This window comes from Stegostoma tigrinum, chromosome 2 (assembly GCF_030684315.1).
Source record: "Stegostoma tigrinum isolate sSteTig4 chromosome 2, sSteTig4.hap1, whole genome shotgun sequence".
Taxonomy (NCBI): Eukaryota; Metazoa; Chordata; class Chondrichthyes; order Orectolobiformes; family Stegostomatidae; genus Stegostoma; species Stegostoma tigrinum.
This window is the reverse complement of record NC_081355.1, coordinates 113,217,751-113,233,658: the sequence shown is the minus strand read 5'-3', so window position 1 is coordinate 113,233,658 and position 15,908 is coordinate 113,217,751. Positions and strand designations below refer to the sequence as shown.

Below are 15,908 nucleotides of genomic sequence, written 5' to 3'. Positions count from 1 at the left end.
TGCCAACCTAAAAGTCCATCCACGCTAATCCTATTTCCCATATCTGTCTAAATCTTTCTTATCCATGTGTTCATTCAGATGCCTTTTAGATGTTGTTGTTATACCCACTTCAACCACTTCTGCTGGCAACTCATTCCATATGTGTTCCACCCTCTGTGTGTTTCAGAGTTACCCCTCAGGTTCCCATGTAATCTTTCCCCTTACCTTTAAACTGATGCCCTGTAGCCCTCGATTCCCCAGCCCTGGAAAAAGACTGAGTGCATTCACCCTGTCCATGCCTCCCATGATCTTATATACTTCTATAAGATTCCCCCATGCTCTAAAGAAAAACAGTCCTAGTTTGTCCAACCTCTCTCTCTATAACTCAGTCCCTTGAATCCTGGTATCCATCCCTGTAAATTTATTCTGTACTGCTTCCAATTTAATAACCAGCAAGGTGACCAAAACTGAACACAATACTCCAAGTGTGGCCTCACCAACGTCCTGTACAACTTTAACATAACTTCCCAACTTTGGTACTCAGTGCCCTGACTGATGAAGGCCATTGTGCCAAAAGCCTTTCTTCACTGCCCTGTGTAAAGTCCCTCTGTTCCAGTACAGTCGTTAAGGCCTTACCATTCACCCCAATTTGACTTAACACTTCACACTTATCTATATTAACCTCCATTTGCCATTTCTTGGTTCATTTCCCCAGCTGATCAAGATCCTGCTGCAACTTCTGATAACCTTCCTCAGTGTTCACGATACTGCCTATTTTAGTATCATCTGCAACTTACTAATCATGCCTTGTACATTCTCATGCAAATCGTTGATATAAATATCAAACAGCAATGGGCCCAGCACCGACCCTGAGGCACACCCCTATTCAGAGGCCTCCAGTCTGAAAAGACTTCGGCTTGAGTTGCAGATGTCAGTGTTCTTAAACAGATGGAGCTCACAGTATGTGATGTTTCTAACTGTATATGTCTTTCTATTTCATAGACCTTAGCTTTTAAAAATTGTTTTTACTTTAAAAATAAATTTTGTTTTGTATGCCAGATTCTCATTTTATGATTGGTTAAATTTGCTGTCTTTCTGCGGTCTAAATGCATTATATAATTAGAACTACTTAGAATTGGGCCATATTTTTGTGTATACTGTTTTTGATTGATAATGCACCATAATTTTGAATATTACTTGACGAATCATCTTAAAATATTTTTCAGTTACACCATTTGATGTTATAAAAATACGGCTGCAAGCACAGAGAACTCCATTTTATAAAGGTAATAAATGCAAGCTAAATATTTAATTACAACAAAGTAGAATACAGCTTTTCCTGTCTCTCTCATTATGTAGTTAAGTACTGCCATGTTTCATTTGTCAATTTAAAGTGATTGTCTAGGTTCCTGCAAACTTATAATATTTATGATTGTGCTGAGAATTTTTAACATATTTGCCACTAAACTGAGTAGACAGAAATGAGTTTCACTCTTCTGTTTGGTTATTGATTTATTAAAATTGATGCAGATTTGATTTCCTTCTGTGTTGCCAGTGTTTATCAACATTTCCTGTTGTGGCATAGGCCAACAGAATTGCTTAGCTCAGTTGGCTGGACAGGTAGTTGCAATGCAGAATGACACCAATAACGTGGATTCAGTCCCCACTTCAGCTGAGGCTACCATGAAGGAATCTCCTTCTCAAACACTCACCAGAGGTGTAGAGACCTTCAGGTTAAATCACTACCAATCATCTCTTGCTCTGTTGTGAGAGTAGAGGAGGTTGGTTAATTCATGTGGCTGTTTAGCTAGTTTGTGATACAGTGTATGCCATCGTCTGAAGTTGCCATGAAGGACTCTCCTTTTCACCCTCTCCCCGCACGTGAGGTATGGTGACCCTCAAACCACCACATCGCCTTTCTGTAATGAGAGAGCAGCCCTATGATCCAGTAATGCTATGACAGCTGTTTGTGCATGGCAGAAATCTATAAGTATATTATAATTTTAAATATATTTAATCATTAGGAAAATGCTTCCTGTACTGCAATGGCCTGATGGATCATCTATGTGTCTGTGAGAATGGAAGTAATGCTGCTTGGTACAAAGCTCCAGGGCAATTCAAAGGAACATTGGTAGGCATTTAAATTTCTTAATGATTGCATGATATCCTTAGTGGTGAAGTCACAGTTAACTTAAGCCTAACAAAGGGTTACAAAAAGATTTTTCTGTGGTGGGTACTATACTGTACAAGTATGTTTTTGGGAGTTGTATAAGAGTGTTATGAGGATCTGTAAAGAAATGTTTTGGGATTAATGAGATTATACTTATACCAATCTTTAAATATGTGTTTAAAAGAAATAAGAAATAATGGGAATTGCAGATGCTGGAGAATGCAAGGTAACAAAGTGTGGGGCTGGATGAACACAGTAGGCCAAGCAGCATCTTAGGAGCACAAAAGCTGACGTTTCGGGCCTAGATCCTCCTGCAGAAAAGGGGGATGGGGAGAGGATTCTGAAATAAATAAGGAGAGAGGGGGAGGCAGACTGAAGATAGATAGAGGAGAATATGGGTGGGGAGGTAGGGAGGGGATAGTTGGGTATCAATGTGGATTTCACCAGCTTCCAAACCGCACCCCCCCCACCACTGCATCCCAAAACCAGCCCAGCTCGCCCCCGCCTCCCTAACCTGTTCTTCCTCTCACCTATCCCCTCCTCCCACCTCAAGCCGCACCTCCATTTCCTACCTACTAAACTCATCCTGCCCCCTTGACCTGTCCGTCCTCCCCGGACTGACGTATCCCCTCCCTACCTCCCCACCCATACACTCCTCTGCACCTATCTTCTCCTCTATCTATCTTCAGTCCGCCCCTCCCTCTCTCTCCCTATTTATTTCAGAATCCTCTCCCCATCCCCCTTTTTCTGATGAAGGGTCTAGGCCCGAAACGTTAGCTTTTGCGCTCATGAGATGCTGCTTGGCCTGCTGTGTTCATCCAGCTCCACTCTTTGTTATTTTAAAAGAAATAAATTGGTTTATCGATATTCATTACTTTTGTGAATAAATTTCTGTTTTATTGTGAAAATAAAATTTGCACCAATGTAAGCTTATGTCTCGGTAAAAAATACCTTGTTAAAACTAAAACAAATCACAGTGATCTATCAAACCAGATTTCTGTCTAGGGTCAACATTATTTGGGAGCATTACAGCCTTATAATGGATTTTTGTTTGAATTATGGATCACTGTTACAGTGTAGGAAACTGCAGCAGTTAATTTTCATAGGACAAGATTCCACAATTATCATTGAGGTCCTCATCTATTTTGGTGTTGATGTTTGTGAGATAAAGTTTAGTCAGGGTGCAAGAAAATCTCCCCTTGTCAAAATGATCAGCCTGTCTACAACTGATACCTTTCAAGAAGGACCAGGAGGCTGAAGTATAAACAGAAGGAGCTCTATTAAGGACATGTTTAATCTTCAGGCAGCAAGGTTAGACTGATTTGTTTCCCACCAAAAATGGCAGACATCATCAATGTTACATGATCAGACTCTTCAAGACATTCTACTATACATACACACATGCACAATATTATCCATTTATTACTATCTTATTAGACAGGCTCTGACTGTATAGCACCCCCATAATGAATTTACATTAAGTAAGCAGGAGACATAGGGTTGTGGTGGAAGATTGCTTATCGGACTAGAGGCCTGTGATCAGCAGTGTGCCACAAGGATCTGTGCTGGGTCCACTGCTTTTTGTCATTTAAATAAATGATTTGGATGTGAATGTAAGAGATATGGTTAGTAAGTTTGCAGATGTCACCAAAATTGATGGCAGCAAAGGTTATTTTAGAGGGCAACAGGACTTTGATTAGATGAGCCAATGGGCCAAGAAATGGCTCATGAAGTTCAGTTTAGATAAATCAGAGGAGCTGCATTTTCGTAAGGCAAATCAAGGCAGGACTTATACACTTAATGGTAAGGTCCTGGGGAGTGTTGCCAAACAAAGAGATCTTGGAATGCAGGTTCATAATTTCTTGAAAGTGGAGTCACAAGTAGACAGAATAGTGAAGAAGGCATTTAGTAAGCTTGCCTTTATTGGCCAGTGCATTGAGTGTTGGAGTTAGGAGGTTGTGTTACAGCTGTCAGGACATTGGTTCGGCCACTTTTGGAATACTGCTTACAATTCTGGTCTCCCTGCTGCAGGAAAGATTTGTGAAATTTGAAAGGATTTGGAAAAGATTTCCAAAGATGTTGCCGGGAATGGAATGTTTGAGCTATAGCGAGAGGATAAGTAGACTGGAGCTATTTTCCCTGAAGCGTTGGAGGGTGAGCGGTGACCTTATAGAGGTTCATAAATTTGAGCAGAGTGGATAGGGTGAACAGTCAAGGTCTTTTCCCCAGGGTAGGGGAGTCCTGAACTAGAGGGCATAGGTTTAAGGTGAGGAGGGGAAGGATTTAAAAGGTGCTTGAAGGGCAACTTTTTCATTCAGAGGGTAGTACATACATGGAATAAATTGCCAGAGGAAGTGGTGGATGCTGGTGCAATTAGAATGTTTAAAAGGTGTCTGGATGGGTATATGAATAGGAAGGGTTTAAAGGGATATGGGCCACATGCTGGCAAATGGAATCAGATTGATTTAGGATATCTCGTTGGCATGGATATGTTGGACCAAAGTGTCAGTTTCCATTCTGTACATCCCAATGACTCTAGCGAGTAAGTGCATCAGTGGCTCTGGACGGTGGTGGTATGTATTTGGAGACTAATGCACCTGATCTCTTCCCAATGAAGCACTTATTAGTTTGGAATCTGCATAGTATATACATGTATGGAATTATCTGTACCCGTTGAATGTTGTTAAGTTATCAACCTTAGATATTATTGCTATAATTGCACCATATCTAGATTATATTTAGGGTTAGCAAGAATTGAAAAATATTTTGATCTATTTTTATGTGAATATACCAGGGAAATGTTCTTAAGTAACTATTTACTTATTGATGTAAGGTACTCATTGCCAATCATGTATGCAAAGTCAGCATGACTGGAAACTGAATAATAATTTTGAACAGATGATTATAGAGAACAATTTTGTAGGTATGACCACAAATCCTGTTTTCTCAGAAACTGTATATTTTTTAAGGTCCTTTTTTGGTATCGTCAATGACCAATCTAGGTAGCTCGATTTGTAAATGAAAACAGATAATGCTGGAGATGCACAGAAGGTCAGGCAGATCTGTAGAGAGGGAAAGTTAATGTCTTAGGTCGATGGCCTTTCATCAGAATTGGAAATATTTAGAAATGTAACAAGTTTTAAGCCAGAACAGAAGCAGGAAAACTGAATGATGGGGAGGATGCTTTCCAATGGATCAGATGGATTGCTACCCCCTGTAACATTTTAGACATGTATTTACACAGTAGGAAACAATGTATATCATTCGCTAGATGTGGTGTAATAACTCATGAAGACTTCTTTTACAGCTCCTTCCAAACCTGTGACCTCTGTCACCTGGAAGGACAAGGGCAGCAGGTGCATGAAAATACATATATTGCCACCTTCAAGTTCACCTGCAAACCATACCACCCTACCTTGAAAACATCTTACCAATCCTGGAACAGTAACAACACTGTGGGTGTTGGTATCTATACTACATGGACTGCAGCAGTCTAAGAAGGTAGCTCATCACCACATTCAAGGGCAGTTAGGAACAGCCAATAAATGTTGGCTAGGCCTGCGATATGTGCCTCGCTTGAATGAATAAGACAAAAGAACAATAAAGGAAGGGTGAAGATATTAAATAACAAAGTTATGAAGGTGCAAAAAAAGGATGTCGTAGGATTATTTAATAAAAATCTTGTCTGGAGCACACAAATTATTTTAAACTTAGAAGGAAACATTTCTCATTGGAATTCCAATGATAAAATATCAAGATTTAATTGTACCAGTTCCCTGTCACACCACCAGGTGTTGCTATGCAGCCTCCCTAACCCTTCACACAGCTTCTTTTATTCAGCTCATTCCACTGTTCCAATGATGAAGTTCTTTGTCTTCACTCAGTGGCCTTGGATTTATTTTCTACCCTCTGGCTTACCGCTTCAGTTTGAAGACATGATCACCCAACAGGTCAAGTAGCTACTGTAGATTGTTGGCTTTCTTATCACACTACTTCTGGGTCTCTACATTTCTTTCCTACTGTCCATGTGCTGAAGTTACATTTTTAAAAGTCTATCCTGTACAGAAATCGTCTCAATATCTTTTCGATGAACTGTTGCTTGAAAGAAGATGATCTCCACCTTCTTGATAAGCAGCCAGTAATGTTGATAGTACACAATTACCAAGCAATGGACACTTCAACAAATGCTCTAACCACATCTCTTTAATCTAGAATAGCACTGCATCATAGCTTATGAACCATTGTCCATATCTTGTCTGCATTAATATCTGATATTGCTCCCACCCACACCACTTGCTTACTAGATAGTGTTTGACCTCAAACAGGAATAGCATTCACTGTTTCTGGTCCTGCTGAGCTAAACATTATTTTCTGGATCCTCTGTACCGATTCCTGAGTCCAGTGGGCTGGTTTGAACTTTCCTGTCTCCATTGCTCTGATTCAACCTATTGCTACACACAAATTTGACTCATTCTACCACCTGTCCATGTGCTGAAGTTACATTTTTAAAAGTATATCCTGTATGGAAACTGTCTCAACATCTTCTGTTAGGCAAAAGTTCATCTAAAAGATAATCTCCACCTCCTTGATAAACAGCTAGTAATGTTGATAGTACACAATTATCAAGTAATGGACATTTCAACAAATGTTCTAACCACATCTCTTTAACATAGAATAGCACTGCATCGTAGCTTATGAGATGTAGAGAAGTAAAAAGAAATCTTGCTCCTCATGAATACTTAGCATTGACCCAGCTGTAACTGCAGTAGTACGTTTTTAAAAAAAAGCTCAATACCATCAAATGCACAGCAGTTGAGTTGATTAATAGCTCAACTGGCACACTAACTGCAGATTAGTTCAGATTTGCAACCTCTATGTCTAAGACGGACAAGATCAGTAGCGTCACTGCTTCCAGATAAAAGGATTTCAACGCTCCGAGGAAAAAGCCCACCACCCTATTCTCCATGGGACTCAAAATGGATAATCAATGTGAGCTTTGCAACATCGATCACATGCTAAGAATAAATTTAAGAAACTGCGTGATTTATTCAAATTTGGTTTTAAATATTTGTAACAGAGCTAGGGCCAGCTGTTTTTTTTTCCCATGAAGAGGGCTGAAACTTTTCATCTTGGTACTTTTGCATTTGTAATGAGTGCAAGTTTCAACAATATGCAGTACAGGAAGAATAGGTCCAGATTGTTTGAAATATCAATTCTGCTCAATCATTGCTATGGAGAAAGCGACGTAGAAGCTAAGGTTCCTTAAGCTCTTGGGAAATTTTAAAGTCCACCCTGTCCTTAACTCAACTCCTCCAGTTTCAGTAACATCCTTTGCAAATCTTTTCTGCACTGTCTCCAGTTCCTCCAAGATGAATCACTTCACACTTCTGTGTCGAATTTCATATGCTGTCTATCATAATTAGTAATATTCTTGATTGCTGTATCATCTGCAAATTTTGAAATTATGCGCTGGGTATACACCAGTCTGAGTCATTGATATATTTAAGGAACAACAGGAAACTCCTGCGGAACTTTGACTCCTGGGACCTCCATTACAAGCCTTCTACCAGTCAGCGACGTATATTAGTCATTTATCTCTGCTCTCACTCAAAACAAAATTGTCCAAGTTACTACTACTCCTACATTCCATGATCGATAACTTTGTTCATAAGTGTGTTGTGCAGTACTGTATCAAATGCCTTTTGGAAGACCACGTATACCACATCAACACCAGAACTTTATTCAACCTGTCCAATAACTATTTAAAAAGCTCATACAGATTAATTTTTCCTTTTTATTTATTCATCCATACATGAAATGTGGGCATCACTGTCTGGACTAGCATTTTGTTCCCCATCCCTAATTGCCCTGGCGATAGTGGTGCTGTAAGGAAGTTTCAGGATTTTGGCCTAATGACCGTGAAGGAATGATGATATTATTCTAAGTCGGGTGGTGTACAACTTGGATGGGAACTTGCAAGGGGTGGGGTTTTCTTGCATTTGCTTGTCCTTCTAGGTGGTAAATGTTTGGAAGGTGCTGTAAAAGAAACATTGGTGAGTTTCTGCAGTGCATGTTGTTGGACTGCTTTGTTCTGGAATGTATCAAGCTTCTTGAGTGTTGTTGGAGCTGCACTGTAGCTGGCAAGTGGAGAGTATTCCATCACTTTCTTGATTATGTGCCTTGCATATGATGGACATGCTTTGAGGAGACAGAATGCAAGCTGTTTGCTGCGCAGTTCCAAAAATCTCACCTGCGCTTGTAGCCAATGGCCGTTACCAGTTCAGATTCTGATCAGTATCAATATCCTTGTACTCACAGTCCAGGGATTCAGTGAAGGGCGATACAGTTGAACTTAAAAGGACAGTGGCTAGATTCTCTGTTGGCAACGATCGTTGTCTGGCAATTGTGTGGATTGAATGTTGCTTGTCACTTATCAACACCAGTCCAAGCCCAGCTATTGTCAAAGTTTTGCTGAAAATGCACAAAGAATGTTTTAGTATTCAAGGAGTCCAGAATTATACTGAACATTGTGGAATTGTCAGCAAACATTCACATTCTTGACCTTATGATGGGAGAAAGGTCATTGATGAAGCTGCTGATGATGATTGGGCCTGGACCACTACATTTGAGGAGATCCTGCACAAATGTCCCAGAGTTGTGATGACTGATAAGGGCAGCATGGTGGCATAGAGGTTAGTACTGCTGCCTCATAGCGCCAGTGACCAGAGTTCGATTCCAGCCTTGGGTCACTGTGTCTGTGTGGGTTTTCTCCAGGTGTTCCAATTTCCTCCCACAGTCCAGAGATGTGCAGGCTAGGTGGATTGGCCATGTTAAATTGCCCATAGTGTTCAGGGATGTGTGGATTAGGTGGTTTACAGGGGGATGGATCTAGGTGGGATGCTCTGAAGTGGGGTGTGGACTTGTTGGGCCGAAGGGCCTGCTTCCACACTGTAGGGATTCTATGACCTCCAACCTCTGTCTTCCTTTATGCTTGCTATGACTGTAATCAGCAGAGACTTTTCCCCTGATTCCCATTGACCCCAGATTCACCTCAGTCCCTTCATGTCATATTAGTTCAAATGAGGGCTGAAGAGGCATGAACATTGAAAGTACTCAACAAGGTAGATTTTTGAAATATCAAGAGTTGTCTAGGGTGAGGACATGGCAAAAGAGGAGTTTAAGATTTGGGTAAAATCAGCCATGATTGTGGTTAAATGGCAGAGGAGGCTTGAGGGGCTAAGTGGCCTACTCTATCTACTATTTCTTAAGATAATGTTGTCCTGACTCCAAAGGCCATCACTCTTAACTTATCTCTTCCGCACTTTTGTCCATGCTTCGACCAAGGCCATGATGGTCAGGAGCTGTCGGGGCCTGGTTGAAACTAAACTGAACATCAGTGAGCAGGTTTCTATTTTGCAAGTGCAGTTTTAAAGCACTGTTAACCCCTTCCATCTCTTTGTGAGTAGACTGGTAATTGGCGGGATTTGATTTGTTCTGCTTTTTTGTGCACAAGACATAACTGGGCAATTTTCTACATTATCGGACAGATGCCAGTATTATAGATATACTGGAACAGCTTGACTAGAGGCTGGATTTGTTCTGGAGACCAAGTCGTAAGTTCTATTGCTGAAATGTTGGCTGTGCCCATAACTTGCTATACCACTGTCTTCAGCCGTTCCTTGATGTCATGGTAAGTGAATTGAATTGGTTGAAGAATTTCATTTGAGATGCTTGCCATCTTGGGAAGTGTCTGAGATGAATGCACATATTCCAGCCTTGTCTTTTGCCCTGATATGCTGGCGCCTCCTTCATCGAGGCTGTTGATATTTGTGGAGCCTCCACCTTCGGGTAATTGTTTAATTGCTCACCGTCATTCAAAACTAGATGCGGCAGATCTGCAGAGCTTGGATCCAATCCATTGAAAACATGATTTCCCCTAAACCAATTAATTCTAACTTTCCTTAATTAACCTGCATTGACCCAAAAAGCTATTAATTTTGAGCAGAAGTGTTGCAATTGCAGCATCTAGTCTGGAGTCTTAAGTAAAGACAGCCTACCACAGTACTTCCTCCCTCTCAATTTTAAATCCGAATGTCTGAACTAACTCCTTTTTTTTAACATAGCCTGTCTAGCACATTTAATACCTCAGCTATGTACCCTGCCTCCAAGTGTAAAATTCCTTTTGGTTCCTAATCTGCCCCAGTCTTATTTTTACCATGCTTTATTATTGGCTACAAAAAGCTTCTGTATTTCCTTTTTGTGTTATTTACCTGTCTCTTTTTGAGCTTTCTCTTTACTTCCCTTCTTTCTTCACTTGCCCTCTGAACTTCCTATATTCAACCAGGTTGACAGTTGTACTATCCATGTGACACCTCTCATAAATGTAGTTTTTTCTTTTTCATCTTAATCTATGTTATCATCAAGGAGGCTCTGAATTAGTTTTTACTATTTTTCCCCTTACTAGGAAATATAACTTTGACTATGTCTGAATTGTTTATTCTTTTGAAGGTAGTCGTGATCAGTTAACTGTTTATTCCTGCCAATGTTTCATTTTACAATTGATCTGACCCAGATCCATTCTTTCTTGCAAACAATGCAGCAAGTTCAGGCATGTGCTCAAAAGTGGAATTCCAAAAGTTGCTGTGTGAGAAACACCACTGCTGTGCCTTCTCAAAAATGTCTTCTTGCTGTTGCATTCTAATTGAAGGTGCTTTGAGTGGTGTTGCCATAAAGGTTTTTGTCTATCTCATTTGTAGGTATCCTATTAATGATGTAATAAGTGTTAACTACTTCTGAATAACCTCTGCAGCAGTGAAAATTACTGTGCCGCATCTCTTAAACTTCAACAATAGTTAGAACTTTTGTTTTTAGTTCTATTGTGAAATTTTGGTATCAGTGCAAGGACAGCATTTGTTTCCTGTCCATAATTTGCTATGAACTAAGCAGGAACAAAAACAAAGTTGCTGGAAAAGCTCAGCAGGTCTGGCAGCATCTGTGAAGTAGAAAACAGATTTTAATTCAGTTCTGAGGAAGGGTCACTGGACTCAAAATGTTAACTTTGTTTTTTCCTTCACAGATGCTGCCAGGCCTGCTGAGCTTTTCCAGCAACTTTGTTCTTGTTCCTGATTTACAGTATCCGCAGTTCTTTCGGCTTTAACGGCAGCTTGCTCATCCATTTCAGTGACAGTTTAGAGTCACCATGTTATTGAAGGGGTGTCAAGTGTGGGCTCGCACATGTAAGAATGGCAGATTTCCTGCCTCTAAAGATCATTAGTGAGCTAGATTGGCCTTTACAACAATTGAGCAAACTGTCTTGGTTACAGTTATTCATTAAACCAATGAGCTGAAAGCATTAGTCTGGACCTTTGGAGAGCTACTTAGTAATACTACCAAATGCCTAGAAATTCAAACTTTTTATTTTTTCTTTTTGATTTTCCTTATTCTCTGTCTGTCTAATTGTTTTCCTTGCACTTATTTTTCTTTCTTTATCTGATTTGTCATTGGATTTGTCCGCTCCGCTTTATGCTTCCTTCTCAATCCTTCTTCCATTAATTTCATATTACTTGGGTCTGATTGATTGAGTATTTAGTTACCCTGTTCACACAAGTCCCAACTATCTGACTTGCTCTTTACAATGTTATTAACTTATTAACTGAACAAATGTTCACTTTACCAAGTGTTTTCAGTGAAAAAGCAGACAAAATGTTTTACTAAATATTGTGAGAGATTTGCCTTTGAATATGCTTTATTTTAAATTATTGCTTGGCCTAACACACGGATTTTTTTTTCCATTTGTGTTCTAGGATGCATTTGTTCAAATTGTTCGTAATGAGGGACTAAAGTCACTTTGGAGTGGACTTCCTCCAACACTGTAAGGTTACTTACATAATGCTGTCATAAGATCATGACTTGCAAGGTTACTAAAATATAAAATGGCATTTAAATATGTTTAACTGTGCATCAACCTTGTTGATAAAAGTTGTAGTTAGTGAGAAACTGAACTGAATCTTGCCTTTGAAATCTTTGGCAGATGTTTGCTTAAAAACTAATGTTTAAGATGACTTAAACAAATACTAGAACTGTATTACACAGTGTGGAGCTGGAGGACCACAACAGGCCAGGCAGCATCAGAGAAGTAGGAAAGCTGGTGTTTCAGGTCGGGACCCTTCTTCAGAAAACTTTCTCCAGCTCCACACTGTTATCTCAGACTCCAGCATCGGCAGTTCTTACTATCACTAGAACTGTATGGTAGTTTCTGACTAAGAGAAGAAGGCAGAGCTTCAGTATGTTAAATATGTTTTTATCTCAAGTGGTGTGAAATACTGAAGCCAAAATGTCCCATATACAGCTTCCATATAACTTAAGTTCGAGTGCTGGGACCAATGCAGAATGTGGAGCACGTTAGTTGGAGTATTGAAAATAGTGAAAGAATGGGACACCAGATGCTCTGGTTACTGAGGATCGAGAACAATGGAGAAAAGATACAACATGAAATGGGACACCAGATGTTCCGGTTATTGAGGATCGAGAACAATGGAGAAAAGATACAACATGAAACGTCAGAGCTTTTGACAGAAACTAATCTCGCTTAACACAGAATTGAGAGGCTGAGGAATTAATTCATAAGAGTTAATGATTAAGACAAAAACTATACCAGTTTTGCAATTTGGAGGGGATGGGAAAATGGAGGAAAAGGGGTGCAAGGAATGTGGGAACAGGGTTCTAAATGTGACCATTGCTGTAACATGGAGAGTGACAACTGCTGTGTACTGGTTGGACCATATAGTCTATTTCAGTATATTACCTTCTATGTGTAATTAGTAAAGGTGAAGTCACTGTAGTCTTACCAGATCATAGGGTTGCTCTCTCATTTGAAAAAGCATGGTAGTTTCACCCGAGGGTCACTACACCTCAGGCAAGGGGAGAGGTTGAGAACGAGAGTCCTTCGTGGTAACCTCAGCCAGTGCAGCAATTAAGCCCGCACTGTGGCATCACTCTGTATCTCAAACCTGCCATCCAGCCAACTAGACTAAACAGACCCCATAAAAATCAGTACATTTGGAGAGAGCAGACACTCGAAGATACCTATTATTATAATCTAATAATGAGGCATTTAATACAACCAGAAACACTTAAAGCCTTATTTCAGTCAAGTAAAACAGAAACACAGAAGACATAAAAGCAATGTTAGGAATAAGATACCGAGATATCTGAAGAAAATTGAAGAAATAAAATTTCGCCCTTGCTTCCGTACATCTAAGTGTATGTGACAAAAAATTAAATCAACTCGAATCAACATCAAGAGCACAAAAGGTAGTTGCTGCAAATTGCCCAAGGCTCTGAAGTGTGTAAGATTGCAGAGATTCCTACACTTCAGGAAACTGTGACCTTTGTCTCATTCTTGAGATCCTGATCCTCGAATACCTTTTTTTCTTTAATCATTCAATGGCTGAGCTTGCAATTACCATAAGAGGTAGGAACAGCAGAAAGCCTTTCAGCCCCTGGAGTTTGTTTTTATTGAGAGGAGACTCCTACGATTTTGAACAAAGTCCATATGTCCCCGGATTGCATGAATATTCTTAAGGATTTTCTGAGGGGGGTGTGGATTCTGATTGAGTGCACACATGTTATCTACTTAATGAATTTGTATTGATTTTAATTCTGGCTGGCTTTCGAAGTAATAAACTTCAGTAAGATTTTCTTTTATTGAAAGTAGGTGCCACTGACTGGATTGGCCTTTATAGCCTGTCCCTAGTTGCCCCTAAGAAGACGGTGAACTGTTGTCTTGAACTGCTGCGATCCATGTGCTGTGATAGACCCATAATGTTGTTAGGGAAGGAATTCCATGAATTGGCCGAGTGCTGGTGGCCATGGAAGGGATGTGGTAGATGAAAATCCACAAGCAAAAGTGTGAAGCCATTCATCCTGGTAGCCAGAATGAGGAAATTAATACAAGCCAAGTGCAATAATTTTACAGCAAGAACCTGACGACAATGCAGATTACAAAAGCAATTAATAAAACACACATTCCTGAGCACCTCATCCCAAATCATGGAAGGCAGTTTCAAAGGCAGGCACATGCTGTGATTGAATACAGATTCTGCTGCTTTCCAGCCTTCCTTCTGAAGTTCTGGTCAAGAAAACTTTCAGCCATTCTTCCTTCCCCAAGGCCAGCTGAGTGCCACATTCCACAATGCTGGTATTGAACCAGCAAATGGCAGGAGACTCCTCATCTGGGAATGCAATCGGTGACCTTCAAAGAGAAATCCTTCATTCTCGGACATTGTGTGCCTGATCGAGAAACCTGGCATTGTAACAGGAGGCCCTGTAGGACACTGGTACAATTGGGTGATGTCAGTACCCCTGCTTTGTGGCTGGCTGACCTTCCTCTCTCGCGCTCTCTCCCTCTCCCCCACCCCCCCCACCACCAATTCTATCCTGGAGAAGCCATTTCACCTCACTTAATGGAATCTGGATGTCCCATCACCTATCTTTCATGTAGTCTTCCAGTCTTGCAGCTAATATTTCACAGCTACAAAGCTTATATCAACTGGTAATCTTTGAAATAAGATTTCTACCCATTTAAGGTCTTAACTCATTGGGATGCCAGGATCGCACTGAAGTAATGTTAGTATTCCTATTGAATTGTGGTTTCCCGCATGCTCTTCAAACATTGGGTTGCTGCTGCTTCCTTCCCCAACCACCCTCTCAAAGCTAAAACCTGCCCATTGTGTGCTAATGCCAGGTAGTTATACTAAGTTTGCCTGAAGCACTAATTTAACTCCAACTGGTGAACTGTGTCAAATTCTAGGTACCCTATGCCAGGAAGGATGTGAAGACTTTGGGGACACACAGTAGAGATTTAGCATATTTGTTGCAGGGATGAGTAATTACAGTTGCACTGACTGAAAAAGCTGAGTCTTCTCTTCTTAGAGCTTAAAAAAAACAAGAGGAAGTATCTTCAGATTTGAAGATTAGAGTTCACTGAGAGAAATTGCTTCCACTGCATTTGATATTGCATGATCAATAAGCAGAGGTTAGCAGATTGAAGATGATTGACAAAAGAACTATAGGAAACATGAGGTTAAACAGTTTTTTTAAATGCAGTGAATGTTTTGGATTTGTAATGCATTGCCTCACCATATGATGGATACTGATGTACCACAATTATTCAGGAGGGAATTGGAAAAGTACTTGGAGAAAATGATTCCAGAAACATGGTAGCAGTAGAGGAGTGAGCACATGACTAAGTAGATCTTTCAAAACTGCCAGAGCAGGCTCAATGAGCTGAATATGTACTTTTTTCCTATTCTATTCTTTTGAGGTTGGTAGGCTGACCGAGCTTGTTTGTTTGTTCCGCAGACGTTTCGTTACTATGCTTGGTAACATTCTCAGTGCAGCGTCTGATGAAGCATCAGTGTGTTTTCCCACCTGGTTTTTAAACTCTGGGATCCATTTCGATGGATTGCCTCACTTCCGGGTTTCCTCCATAGTGGAATGTAATTCAGAGTGTTTATCAATAGCGTGCTTCGTGGAGTGCCATGCTTCCAGGAATTCTTGTGTTTGTCTCTGCCTAGCCTGTCCCAGGATCTTGGTGCTGTCCTAGTCGAAGTCGTGGTTCTCCTTGTTTCCATGTGGATTGAGATGAGCGAGTATTGGTCTTGTCTCCGCAAAACATGCAATCGACCCCAGAGTTTAAAAACCAGGCGGGAAAACACACCAATGCTTCATTGGAGGCTGCTCTGAGGATGTTACCCAG

The 15,908-nt window shown here is 40.4% G+C and overlaps 1 protein-coding gene across 8 annotated transcripts in view; it reads left to right on the top strand.

Moving 5' to 3' along the window:
- LOC125462205 (probable mitochondrial glutathione transporter SLC25A40) overlaps positions 1-15,908 on the top strand; it is a 65,060-nt gene that overhangs the window by 8,425 nt on the left and 40,727 nt on the right. For all 8 annotated transcript variants that reach the window (XM_048551943.2, XM_048551999.2, XM_048551936.2 and 5 more), the window contains exons 3-5: positions 1,206-1,265; positions 2,004-2,110; positions 11,953-12,020. In XM_048551943.2, the coding sequence (XP_048407900.1) occupies positions 1,206-1,265; positions 2,004-2,110; positions 11,953-12,020 (235 nt within the window). The remainder of the gene's footprint in view (positions 1-1,205; positions 1,266-2,003; positions 2,111-11,952; positions 12,021-15,908) is intronic.